At 44.1% G+C, this 13,999-nt stretch overlaps 1 protein-coding gene across 6 annotated transcripts in view; it reads right to left on the reverse strand.

Moving 5' to 3' along the window:
* Positions 1–9,409: 9,409 nt before the first annotated feature.
* NHEJ1 (non-homologous end joining factor 1) overlaps positions 9,410–13,999 on the reverse strand; it is a 121,322-nt gene continuing 116,732 nt past the window's right edge. For 5 of the 6 annotated variants that reach the window (XM_069104460.1, XM_069104462.1, XM_069104461.1 and 2 more), the window contains 3 exons: positions 11,021–11,138; positions 10,346–10,461; positions 9,410–9,842 (listed from right to left, as the gene is read on the reverse strand). In XM_069104460.1, coding sequence (XP_068960561.1) covers positions 9,768–9,842; positions 10,346–10,461; positions 11,021–11,138 — 309 coding nt within the window. In that variant the 3' untranslated portion in view covers positions 9,410–9,767. The remainder of the gene's footprint in view (positions 9,843–10,345; positions 10,462–11,020; positions 11,139–13,999) is intronic. The other variant, XM_069104463.1, reaches the window with a different exon arrangement.

The raw sequence follows: 13,999 nt of genomic DNA on the forward strand, positions 1-13,999 counted from the left end.
AACAAAAGTTAAATGGCTTTTCCAATGTGTAGTCATCTCAGGTTAATTTAAATCAATTAGAAACCATTTCTTAAAAGTTTTCTAGATTTCAATATAATTCACTTGTAAATCTATTTGGTCCTTTTTTAACCTTTGGAAAGTTTCTGGCTTGTTAAATTTCTTTTTCTGAGATTGAGCTATTTAAAATGTCTATTTCTTGTTTTGCTAGTCTAGGTATATGTTTTTTATAAATATTAAAATATTTTATCATTAAAAAAAGTTTTCCAGGTGCCAGGGACTGTGTTAAATGCTAGAGATACAAAGAAAGGTAAAAATAGCACCTGATCTCAAGTAGTTGCCACTCGAATGGGAGTTCACAATTCAAATGTTAATATTAACAAACTGATAACTAGTTAAGTACAAGGTATATACAGAATAAGCAGGAGGTAACCTCAAAGGGGGCAGTATTCAAAAATGGAGGCCTTTACTGTGAAATCAACCACTAGCCAGACCAATCCCCATCTGATTCTAAATTAGATGCCCAGTCACAACAAGCTTGGCCTGCAGTGTGGTCATCATGGACTGGATCTACTGTAACGATATTAGTTACTTGCCATTCAGTGAATTAACCCATCAACAGGTAGACACAAGAATGATCTACACTGTGGCCTGGAATTAGTTAACAAAAGGTACTAATATTCAAGCATTTTTGAAGCAACTACTGTTTGTATAATACTATAATAGTCACTTAAAGGATCATGGGAGCACAAAGGAGAGAGAGGACATACTCCCAGCTGGAAAGAAGCAAGGGATGGTGAACTTTCAGGAAGTATTTTGAGATGATGAGAAAGAAAATCTGTTAATTTTTTTGTTCCCAACACTTTGGGAGGTAGACAGTGGTCAGAAGGTAGCGGGCCATAAGCCCACACCAAGGCTCAGTGGAATAGGTGACTGCCAGCTAAGTCTGGCACCACATTTTAAATCCTGACAAAAGGTTTGGGTAGAACCAGAGGTTCATAGAGAATCCTGAGAACAAGGCTCTCTTCACAAGCGGTTAGGATGAAGGGAGGTCATGAAGGTGGCTTCCCCTAAAACAAATGGGGTGTTAACCCCAGACAAGTCTGGGAGAGTAAACAGCAAATAGAGCATTACGCAGATTCAACAGGTTGGGAGCCATAAGTTTATAATAAATTTCTTTGACCCACTTCCAATCACCTTTCCATCATGTATTGGATATGATTTTCCCATGTGAATAAATCCCTACAAAAAACAAAGAAACTTATTTATTGGGTGACTTAGGGTAAAAAGAACACAATATGATAGACATCTTAGGGTGGCCATATTTAGGGGTCCAGGGTTGATTTAGAGATATTAGTTAAAGCCTGGGCCTTTGACAGCTACCTTGTGGGGCAGTTCTGAAATTGATCCAAACCTCTCTGGAAATTGAGGGTCCCAGTCTGGGAAGAAGCTCTTCCAGGAATTTACAATTGAGTTTCAAGAACCGAACCTGAACCATTCACAGAACAATGATAAAACATGTAGGAAAAAAGTCTAAAATGACGGGACATGGATTCTTTGTACACATACTTACTTGAAAGGCAGCACTGCAGAATGGCTGGAGGGTGGGCTTGCTTTTGGAAAGCCCTATCTCTGTACACATCCTGCCTCTGATAAACACAGGCTATGGGACCACGGACAAGGCTCTTCAGCTGAGTGAGTCTCCACACTGACCAAATCGCAGGTGTACACGAACATAAACATGAATAGTACACAGATCTGTAACAATCTCTATATTGTATGGATACCATACTAGAGGTATATTTACATAAGCTATATCTGGGGTTACAGGGATTTAAAGGAGTTGAATGGACCACAGTGAGATTTCTAGTTCTGTGAAGGGATCTGAAGGGTATAATGGTCATGGAGCAGCAAACAGGATGGGGGGTGGGGTAGGAATGGTCTGAACAAAGGCACAGAAGTGGAAGCAAAACTTATTCTAGCAGGACAGATACCTCTGGAGGAAAATGAAGCATTAGCAGAGTCACAAAGGTCACATAGGTCAGTCTGGTGAGTGGCTCTTTAATATAATGCAAGGTTTACACAAGGCTTTAATGGTTTACAAAGTACTTTACATAGGTCTCTGAGAGACAATGTAAATATGACTATTCCCATTTTATAGATGAGGAAGCTGAGGCCTAAAGAGGTTAAGTGATCTAAGATCACAGAGCTAATAAGTGACAAAAATGGGGTTTTCAAGCTCAGGCCTTCTGACTCCATCCAAATCCACTGATTATCTTTACCCCATAGCTGTCCTCCTTTAGGAATCACATTGTGATGCTGAACCTTGCTCAAGGCAATCTCTTTCTCCAACTGGATAGGATCTTTCTGATATGAGTTCTTAATCTGATGGTTATCTAGTATGGCCCTTATGTAGAAATACTTATCTGCAAATAAGCAGACTGGTTCTGGCCAAAACTGGATTACATTTTTTGCAGGTATTCAAAATCAAATGAAATAGCAAAACACTAAGAAAGGTGACTATTACAATATATATGCATACATACATGCATATATACATATACATGCACATGCATATATGCATATATATATAAATTATTCCTCCATAGCCACTTGGAGGCCTTTACTATGAAATCAACCACTAGTCAGACCAATCTCCATCTGATTTTAAAGATGTCCAGTCAGAACTGGCTTGCCTCAAGAATGCAGTGGTTTGAATGCCCATTTGAGTCGTCATAGACTGGGTCTACTGTAATATATAAACATATGTACACACATATGTACATGCATGCATGAAAACTGTAATAATCCATTTTCCTAATGTCTTGACCTATACATACATGTACATATACACGTACATATATATAGCTATGAAAATATGACTTGCCATAAATAGCAAACTCTAACAAAACCACAAAAAAAGCACTCATGAAACCCTAGCTTCAAGATCTTTGCCTTGATGATTTAGAAAGGCATAAGTAGCTCCCATTTGAGTAGAGAACTTATTCTGCTTATCTCAAGCCAGAGCTAAAAGTCCTGATGATTTCAGAAAGCTCTAAATGTTCTGTACATTTGAGTAGGGCTCATTTGGCCATCTGCAAATTTGCAAATGTGCATATTTCTGCATGTGGGTTGTAACATATATTGTGGATTAACATTAACAAAAAATTAACAAATTTAGTGGTCCCCATTCTCCTCAGTACCCAGCTCTTCTCTGGGAATGTTAGATGCTTAGGGAGTCAGATTCACTCTTTTAGGCAAGTAGGAGGCTAGTAATTAAACAATGGGGGAAAAGAAGTATTGATTTTTACAAACCACACCGCAATTGGCCCCTATTTCATGAAATCTCCCCACTAGCTGTTGGTACTTCCTCCCACCTCAATTTTCCTTGTTCAGGTTGTATTCTTCTCAGTAGAATTTAAGCTTCTTGATGGCAGGAACTGTTTTTGTCTTTGTAATCCCAGACCCTAGACAGAGTAGGCATTTTATAAAAATTCATTGAATTAAACTCAGTCATTTATTGTGATTCCTCTTTATTGACTCAACCCGTCTTCTGCTTCTTAAGACTGTTCCATTTGCATTTCAAATTTAAGTCTAGTTGTGCCAGGGTTAGCTGACACTGCTTCTTATAGCCCTTCCTGGATACTTTACAGTGTTTTGGGAGCTTTCTATTAGAGCACCCTTTATCTTGGTCCTTCTTCCCATTGAGTATTTCCCAACAGCTCTCTGAGTTTGTTGAATTGGGTTTTGTTGAAATCAGCTTTCTTCTTTTCTGGGATTCTTCTTTCTTTTTTTTTTTTGGAAGTTCTATCACTTTTTATTCATTTTAACTAAAGTATACACCTACCTCCTTTCTGCTAGTTTCTCACTATTTTCAAGACCCAAACCCAGAAGCAGTCATGTATCTTTTGGGCCTCATGCCTAGTCCTTATTCTAATCACTTTACAAGCAATTTTCTCCGAGGTCTCTTTCCTTAATGGGAGATAACAGAGATTGAATTATCACCAGAATCTGTTCAAAAAAGTGTCATGGTCAATTATCCAATAAAGTAAGTGATCCTGGAGGTGAGAAACAGTCTTGGGTAGACAATGTAGAAAACGGGCAAACACTGAGTTTAATTTGGCAGTTTTTTTACCTACATTCTTCATATTCTAAAAATGTAGGTCTATTTTCATTTTTCAATTATGTACAAGTTGTAGCTGGGAACACGTTTTTTTTTCTTATATTTGTTTGTCATTGCACTGGTCAGCTTGGTTGACATTTCCAAAAGTGTTATGGCAGCTATCCATGTTCAATTCTTCTTGTTTATGTGATAGCAATGTTTAGAGTCAGGCCCATCAGACAACCATATGTCTTCTCTGTCTCTTAGAAGAGCTCTGCAGAGGCACTTTTCTCTGGTTTTTCCTCCAGGCTCAAGGACTAAAACAGACATTGTATAGATATATTGGTTCATTCCCTTCTTTCTGTATAATCCATTTGCTTTTCAAGTTTACACACAACTACAGTTTAAATAAATTGTTTTCTTATAACTCTATCTGGACAAGGATAATCTTGATTTCAACAGTCTCTTTTTTATTTCTTAATCCTAAAAGCACATTTTTAAATCTATGGTAGAAAGACACCTACTATTTTTTCTATTTATCTTCCTTAAGTGGTCTATACTTTTGTCCTGATAGACTAATCATGCAAATTATCTTGCCATCCTTGTTATACTTATTGTATTAATCAAGATAATGGGGGCAGGTAAGTGCCACTTCACAGCTACTAGACAAATATTTTAAAGGGCATGCCCTAATCATCTTGGGTAACCATAATAATTTCACCTTTATGTATATGCAGATTATTATGATTATATTAGTACTGCAACAAAATGGAAAAATCATCACTAGCCCAGAGATTTGGGACTGGCTGATCCCATCCTCTGCCCTGAAAGTTTCTTGGTGGTACAATGAGTGAAATAAGCATTCTTTCCTTCTCAACTAACTTCAGTTTTAATTTAGTAAGTGACCGTTTGCAATGCTATTACATTGCACGTTTTAATCACGTTTTAATGAAAACCTCTAGCCCTCTCTGCTTATTTGCCATGTTCTTTACAGGACAACTTTTCCCCCCCCCAAGCCCCCAAACTAGAGGCCTCCCCCTTCCTCCTTCTAGTCTAAACAGAAGGGCTGCTACAATGGGTCCTGTCTTGCGAACGCTATAGCTAGGTTCCTCTACTCTCCAGTTCCAGCTAAACGTCTTCTGCATTTGAGTTCCTGCCAGTGCCCTATATTACAAATAGGCTTTTCCATCCCCTCTCAAGCCCCACCTCATTTCACTCCAATAAATATGGTGAAGAAAAGCAGCTTGGGGTGCCAGCCAGGAAGATTATCTCTCCCTTAGTCTGTTCTACCCTCTCCAGTCCACTCATTTCTGACCGGCTGTCGATCCTATCAGGGGTCCATAAAGCTAGGAGGACTCTGGCCTGAGAGAGGGGGGTAGGGGTTAGGCAAACAGGCCAGGGAGGCAACTGGTTGAAATTTAACCACAATATTCTTGGTCTCTATTGTTTTGAGTGAGGCCCAATATTTCCACAGCAGGATTATAGGATCTGATTAACCATGTTAGACAACAATGCCGAGCTGGGATGGGCTTCCCCTTTCAGCTGCCAATATGAAAAAGTAAATACAACACCCAGATTTCAGAAGGGAGGCCCCAGCAGCCCCTAAGCCCTACTCCCCATTTCTGACCCTGTTGCTGACTCTGGCCCCAAAGTGAAAAGAGGAAGGGTATGAAGGGTGCTCCTCTAGCTGCTGGCCCCTGGCCTGAGAGGACAAGTAATTTGAATACAATCTTCCAAGATGAGCCAGCCCATGCCTACATGCTCCTCATACTGTAGAGACCAACAGCTCTTACAGGTTCCCCCAAGCTGACTGGCTCCAAGGTCCATAGTGGCTGGTAGGGACTTTCAGACCAGCCACAGATGAAAGGAATGCAGAAATATGGAGAAGGAGGCTACTACCCCTGGAGGTGCCTGCTAGATTGCTGGCTTAGGGAGAACCTGATGGCTTTGGGAGAAGGGTGAGTTCATGAGGATGGAAATGTCCCTTACAAAGGCAGGTCACCAGCTTTTCTGGGAAGCAAGTGTTTTTGGGAACTACTTATCTCTGACTTGGATTCTCTGACTACTTTCTCTCTGCTTCATTTTGAGGGTGACATCTCCTAAATCTCACCTGTAATACACAGGGACCTCATACAACAGTGTCTTAGAGTGGCCTCTTTAGAACTGGGGAGACCCTCCCCTCAAGAGACAGCAGTTTCATCCCCTTTCTTTTTTGGGATTCTCCTCTTAGTACACCAAAACACCTGGCCTAGTACCTTAGAGACAGTGACCACTTTGTATGTTTGTGGGTGAGGATGGTGACAAATGCTGGGATCCCTGACTCCTTGACTTTGAAGCCAGATGCTGACTTGCCATGTACCCTTGGGTTTTTCTCCCTACTGAAATGTCAGCTTTCCCTTTCCACAAAGTTGAGAGAGCCCACTCTTGGGCAGCACTGACAGGAGGATAGGCTAATTTTATCATTACCAGTTTAAATATAGAATTATCCATACTAACACTGACCCATTAGATTGGAAATTCGTCTATAAATTAAACTGTGAAGTTCTTCAGAGCAGAATGTGTGTAGTCTCTTTGTATACTGAGAGCCTAGCACAGTGCCCTGAACAAATGTCTCAACTGACTGCACAGTGGAATACTAAGCAATGAGAGACAAGAGTGGATACAGACTCCGTTCTCTAATTTAACAAGCATTTATTTGCTGTCTAATATGTGAAAGAGATTTGGCTGGTGCTGGTGCTGGTGATGTAAGGGGGCAGAGACAACACATGTAGATACAGATCACAGTCAGTGAGAGGACAGCCTAGGTGGGGTGGGTCTCTCTGGCAGCATCACAGAAGGTTACAGTAGATAGGTTTACTTGTTCTCTATGGACTCAATACTTCCAATCTAGAGACAGATGGAGAAAGAGAATCCCAAGACAGGAGGACGTGGCTGTGGCTACAAGATGAATCAGTCCTGGGGCCTGGCCCAGCACCCAAAAGCAAGAGTCCACATTGAATTCACAGACCCAGGGGCTCCTCAAGACACATCAAGACCAAGGAGAATGTAGGGACTTGGGAAAGGAAAGCCGTGAAATGGACAAGAAAGAAAAATAAGCCCTGAGAGATGCCCCCAAGAGTTTGACAGCAAGAAACAGGAGGGCCTGGGCCTCTGCTTTGCTTCAAAACTCTGGCTAGGAGCTTGCTTCTTGGGAACTATGGGGTTGTGATGGCAGCTTAGCCTGTCCTGGTCTGGAAGATCTTCTGAAAGCCCTGTCCTTAAGGCCCCATTCTCATGTGGGACTCTGGGAACAGATCTCTAAAAGAGTCTTTCCTGATTCTCCCCTCAATACTATGCAGCCGAGAGCAAGAAAAATGCCCCTGGCTTTAAGGACAGAAGGGAAAATGAGTACAAATGGGATGTCATCTAGTCCCTGCTTCGGTCAGTGGTGGGGAAGGCCTCACTGAAGTGTGGGGAAAGAAGGGGATGCCCTGAAACTTTGCTGAAGGAATTCTCCATCTCTGAGCCTGCCTGAGCTGGCTATGGGGGAGGGGAGAACTGGGCAGCCGGGCCAAGCTGGCCCTGCAGCACAGGTGGCGCTATTTCCCTACTTTTAGGTCAGCCTCGGGCAGTCACTTCCTCGAGGTCTCCAGTCCTGCTCCTGGTTTGCTGGCCTGCTCATGTAAACCACCTTGTATTATTTTTTTTTCTAAAAATACTCCAAAGCAATTGAAAGAGTCCCTTCTCCCACCACCGGCCCCAGCCTCAGCCCCGGCCCCGGGGAAAGGGCGGGTGGGCGGGGAGGTGGGCCGCTGCTTTATTAAACACAGGGAAAACTAATATTTACGGAATAAAATTTATGGAGCAGCCACTAGAATTCGACCCTTTTATGTGCCTGTAGAGCTGGGGTGGAGGCTGGGCCAGGCCAGGGCCCTGGGGGAGGGGCCGATTCAGGGGCAGGGCCTGAGAAAGACAAGTTAGGGATTCCCTGGGGTTTGTCCTGGGTTAGATGACTCTCTGCCACTACCTCTATCTTGTCTTCTTAAATGAAAAAGTTCCTGAAACAGGACACCTGGAAAGGAGGGTGGAAGGTGGGGTGGCCCAGGGGCAGCATCCCCTCAGAAATAAAGGGATAAGGGACACTGAGCATCTTGCTGGGGATTCCTCCCTTTCCCCATGTGGCCCAGTGCCTGATACTCATTGAAACCAAGCTCTGAATCCTGCAGAAAATATGTGGAAAACAAACAAAGCCACTTGATAACAAGTTCTCACATAGCCCCAGATCCACCTCGGTGCTAGCCTGGGAGATTAGAGATGCAGCAAGTCAGCAGACCTGTGGCGGGGAAAGGTGTGTGGAAGGAGACCCTGTGAAGAAGCAAGCTCTTCCTTTGGGAAATGCACTCAGTGCGGCCTCCTGCAGGGGCCTAGGCAGAAGAGTAAGCATTGGGAATCACCTAAAAAAGGAACAAACTGGGAAGAACCACCACCCTGCCAGGAAAACAAACCCACCTCCACCAACCCCACTCAGGCAGCACCTTCCCTTGGGCCATACTCCACAGACCAGTGCCCTGGGACTCCTCTTCCTCTCCTGCTGCTATCTGTTGTACTCCCAGGTGAAGCTCTACAGGGCCCTGCCTGAAGGGGCCCATTCAACCCTAACTGGCTAAGCCAGCTACTCCCCACAAGAGTTGGCTAAGAGGCTTGCCTCAGACTCCCTTGGCTCCAGGACCCAGTTCCTGCTGTCATCTCAAGCGCTCTCTGGCCACTCTGCTGCCCCTCATTATGGTACCTCGTCCCGCAGAAGGTGCTTTACCTGGGGAATGGAGGGAAAGAAGGACACACAACCTCCTGGGGCCTGAGCTCCAGGCCTTTCTTGCAGCTCTGTCTATCACAGGAGGATCCTGTTAGGGCTCTACACAGCCTAACTTGTTATCATCTTTGCCTTGAAAACAAGACCGGAAAATGAAGAGAATCGAGAAGAGGACAATTACAATCAGTGATGTTTGATGTCCTCTCTAGGAAAAGGGCCTCCAGACGAAATTAATCACAGAAGAAAAATTACAAGAGAATCTGAAGGTGTCTGAACTGACGTTCAAAGTGTGGGAGATGGCATGGGAACTATGTGCATGTGAGTGTGAGGAGAAAGGTGGAGAGGAGAGAAAGAAAGTACTTCTTAACTTATGAATGAACAGATCAAAATCTGGGGAGCTTCAGGGGTTGATTTTATTCTTCTCAGACCATGGGGATAACTACAGGGTCCATAAATGAAGTAGGGACCTGCCAATGAGTTTGATGTAAATAAAGAAGTTAATATCATCTTAAGACGGCACAGGCATTTTGGAAGGTTTTATTTTTGTTGTTGTGTTTCTAGTAAATCCACCACAAACAGACATGTACAAAGTCTAGGAGAGGATCCTGCGGGAGATCCCCAGGCGCAGGCTCTTCTGCAGGTCAGGAAACCTAGCACAATCATGAGTATCTTCAGACTGAAGTTCTCTCTGCCAAAGTGTCCACTATGTGGCCTGCTAACACAAACCTTATGGTTGGACCCCAATCCAAGGCTCCAGCCTTGCCTGACTTTGTCCAAGGCCTGAGTCTTCACCCCAGAATATTCTTCCCAGGCAGTGCTGAATGACTCTCCTCTGCAGAGTCCTCCTCAGCGGCTGAAGCACTGGTGCATGAGCTCAGTTTAACTGAAGAGTCCCTTTGCTTTCTTCCTCTTGACTTTGGACAGATGAGGTCTCTGCATTGGAACTGAAGTCTCCTAGAGAAGGATGGAACCCAAATTAGAGGGGAGACAATCTATACCTTCCCTAGCCCCAGGCTTCCATCCCAAGGGAGTCATAGGCAGGACTGTGATATTTACTTCTCAGGGTATTACTTTCTAAGTGAGCACCTAACTCTTTTGGGCGAAATATTATATGCTGCTCTCTGTAGACAGGCACGGGACAAAAAAAAAAGATAGACTGTCCTCCCTTCCCATGGGGAAGGATCTTTATAAGACCCAGGCTGAGAGTGGAAAAGAAAGGTGAGGGAACCACTGCATAGGTTATTGGGCCAGAAAAGGGTAAGGGTATTAGAGACACATGGGTCTCTCCCTCTAGACATCTAATATTCAGACATGGTTCATATCTTCAAGCATTTAAAAGAGAAAGACAACATGGTGGCAACTTCAATGGGAAAAGAACTAGGCTGATTCTAGGTACTGATTTCCTGAACTCTTAGGTTTTTTCTCAAAAAAAGCTCTAGGCTTCCACTGATTTTTACCATGTCCAAAGTCTCAAACACAGACAAGGATGGGGCAGAGGAATGCTGCCCTGGCTGGTTCAGTGGTCTATCATCAGTTTCATTGGAAGAAATACTGTCCGAGGCCTGGGGGTCTCCTGGAATCAGAGAGATCAAACAGGACAAAAGGTCAAGAAATCTTCCTCCCATCAAGAGGGACAGCGACAGGTTCATCATTATGGCCCAGTCAGAGTGAGTGGTTCTGTATCCCAAACCAACCTCATAGTAATTGCCAAGAGTCACATCTACTGAGCTAGCTGATGGGGATGCTTCAGTTATGGTGGACAGGGGGCCCCTGCACACATCAAGCTAACCTAACGTTTTGGAGGGGCAGAGCTCTGTGTCAACTGGGCAGTCACAAATTGCACCTCTCTCCAAATTTGGAAAAGTTCTATGACCCAGTCTCACAATGAGTATCTAGACTTCTCAAGGACCCTGGAGAAATTCAGTGTCCAGTTATGCCAAATGAAGATGCCTGATAGACAAACAGAGAAAGAAAAGGAATAAAGCTTTCTTGCTACCTCATAGCCCAGGACTCTGGCAACCCCTGGCACATCCCAGAAGGACTGGATTAGCTTCATCAGGTACACTCTTCAACCCTAGATACCTAGAATAGAAACAGAACTTCCCTGAACGGCTCACCCCCAAACCGCTCACCAGAACTTTGTCGTTTTCGTTTTGCCTGGAATTCTTGTTTAGCTATTGCCACATAGAGATTTTGTAGCTTCATAGCAAAGGATCTTCCATTCTCGATACTGCATGCATCTGGTAGATTCTACGGGAGAAATGAAACCCTTGTCATTGACATGCATGGAAAGAAAAAACTTAGAAACTCTCTTTTCCATCTGTGGGACTGGCATCAACCCCAAAAGAGACATACCTATTCTGATAGAAGGACTGTAAGAAGCTAGTCTGGTGTGGGACCTGTAAAAGAATCCTACTTAGAACTTTTCCTTTGGTAGGTCTGAGTCTTCACTCTCATATTTCCCAATTCTTAATTCTATCTCATCTGTTCATTTACATCCTATGGGACTTTAGCCTGGGGGATTTTGATTACCCCTGACAGATCTGTCGTAGGAGATTTGTCACTAAACAGATGATCATTTTATTCAAGCTCATATCCAATCTCTATGATTGAGAGAAAAGGTAAAAGCTAACAGATTTGAGCTCATAGCAAACAACAAGGGGCCAACCTTGGAACAAGGGGAAAGGGGCAGTGTAGGTCGTGGGGGTGTGGGTATGGAGAAGGACGTGGGAGAAATGGATTAAGGGTGAAGGAAATGGAAAACATAAAATGAGGGTTGAAGACAATGGGGTCAAAAGAGGTCTGTGACATAAAGAAAAGCAGCATTTGGTCACAGAGTCAAACTTACTACCACAACTTACTAGCTCTGTAACAACATGCAAGCTAAAGACTCTCTCAAACTCTACATTGCCAACCCCACAGCATACCTGTGAAGAAAGCACTTTAACAGTAATCTGACACTATCCAAGTGTCAGCTAATCATCATCACCATCATCAACATCATCATCACCATCTTCACATTCATCACCATCACCACCATCACCATCTTTGCCATCACCATCATCACCATCTTTACCATCACCATCATCACCATCACCATCATCACCAGAACCATCTTCACTATCATCATCACCACTACCACCATCATCACCATCATCATCACCATTATCATCACCACCACCATCACCATCATCACCAACACCATCTAACACCATCATCATCACCACTACCACCATCTTCACCATCATCACTATCATCATCACCACCACCATCACCATCATCACCAACACCATCTAACACCATCAATCATCACCACTACCACCATCTTCACCATCATCACCGTCACCATCATCATCACCATCATCACCATCACCATCTAACAGAATGGTAACAGAGATAGAGGTAATGATAAAGCACATACAATGTCCTCTCTTCTTTTTTTTTTTTAAAGCAATCGGGGTTAAGTAACTTGCTCAAGGTTACACGGCCAGTTATTATTTCTGGGTGTGGTGTTGAGTATCTGAGCCCGGATTTGATCCAGGTCATCCTGACACTGGAGCCGGTGCTCTTACTCGCTGAGCCACCTGGCCACCCCTCAATGTCCTCTCTTCTAATAAGTCAATGTACCCAATGGCTCTCTTGCTAATGCCTAGGCATCTCCTCAGTATGACCCCACCTACCAATCCATAACTCCAAAGCCTTGACCAAGACCTAAATTGTTCCCTCTGCAGCTTCACACACACACACACACACACACACACACACACACACACACTGTGGCTCCCAGCCAAAATGCCAGAGCCCAAGGGGGCAGCCACACTACCACCTCACATGGAAGTCAGTACAGAGACCCTGGCCTGGCCCACCAGTAAGTATTGTGAGCATTCCCTCTGTTCTGAGGATAACTGATCCTGGGAACCAAGCCTGGACACAGGAAGGAAGTGGAGAATAGTAAGGCAAAGTGACCCTCTGTGAATCAGAAACTTAGCTCTATTTCTTGGAACTGATCCAATTTCCTTCTAGGGTAGAGGCAGCTGAGGAACCTGGTATGAGATATCACCAGGAAATACAGCATCATTCTCATCTCCATTCTCCAACCCCTACCCCACCCACCCTGACAAACTGGCCAATCATCCCCTCCCACAAGTAGGATTCTATCAGGTTTGGACTTTTTACTGAAGAGGTAGTTTTAAATGGTTGGAGTTAGAGATTAGGAAACAAGCATGGAGTCCAAGCCCTGCTTTTGACCCGGACTCACACTAAAATGTAATAGCCCTTCTCCTTGGCAGTCTGCCTCCAGGGGCCCTGGGAAATGCACTGAAATGGGGAAGGGGAATTCCTAGGCGATGCCTATTTTAGACCTAAAACAGCCTCTTCCCCAGGCCAAGGCCTCTGCCCCCTCCTTTTCACCTCCCCACAAAGAGGTACTCTATTCTGCAGCAAAAGGATTCTGTTATCTAAGAGGCTGAGGATTGGCCTCTACTCCTATCTCCAAGGTTCTCCTCCATACTTTTCAGTATGTATGGCCTCTGCCTCAGTCATTCACACACAGCTTCCCTAGCATGGGCTGTCCCGAGTAAACAAATAAGACAGATATAGCCTACCTAGTAAGAATAGTTGAGACCCTTGAGCCAACTCTCCCTCTGCCCTCCTCTTAAAGCAAAGCAAATCCATAAAGCTGCTGGGGGCCTCAATAATCCCGTCTCAAAGGTTCCTAGAATGATCTTTACCCAGCCCCTGTGTTTGGCCTCGAAACCAAACGTCAGAGATGAAAGGCCACTGAAGCCAGGGTTGCCCTGGGCCAGAGTCCAAACCCATAACCTCCGAGCTAGCCCTCCCTCCTCCCCTTTCCTAAGGCTACAGTTTAGTCCTGCAATTGTTGCCTTGAGTTTTTCCCTTTTATGTTCCCCTTTTTTCCACTTGTCCTGACTGCTCCCTGAGCACTCGTTCCCAGAGGGCCCAGAGGAAAGGAAGTCAGAGGTCTGTTTCAGGAACTCAGTATAGTCATACTTTAAAGCCATATTGATAAGCTAACCAATCCCCCTATGTTCCCCCACCACGTACCCCACATCACACATATGAATGTTATTCTGGAAGCATAGACCCAAGGT

The sequence above is a fragment of the Petaurus breviceps genome, unplaced genomic scaffold, assembly GCF_028583685.1.
Source record: "Petaurus breviceps papuanus isolate PSGF00001 unplaced genomic scaffold, PetGlider_PUasm1.0 688, whole genome shotgun sequence".
Taxonomy (NCBI): domain Eukaryota; kingdom Metazoa; phylum Chordata; class Mammalia; order Diprotodontia; family Petauridae; genus Petaurus; species Petaurus breviceps.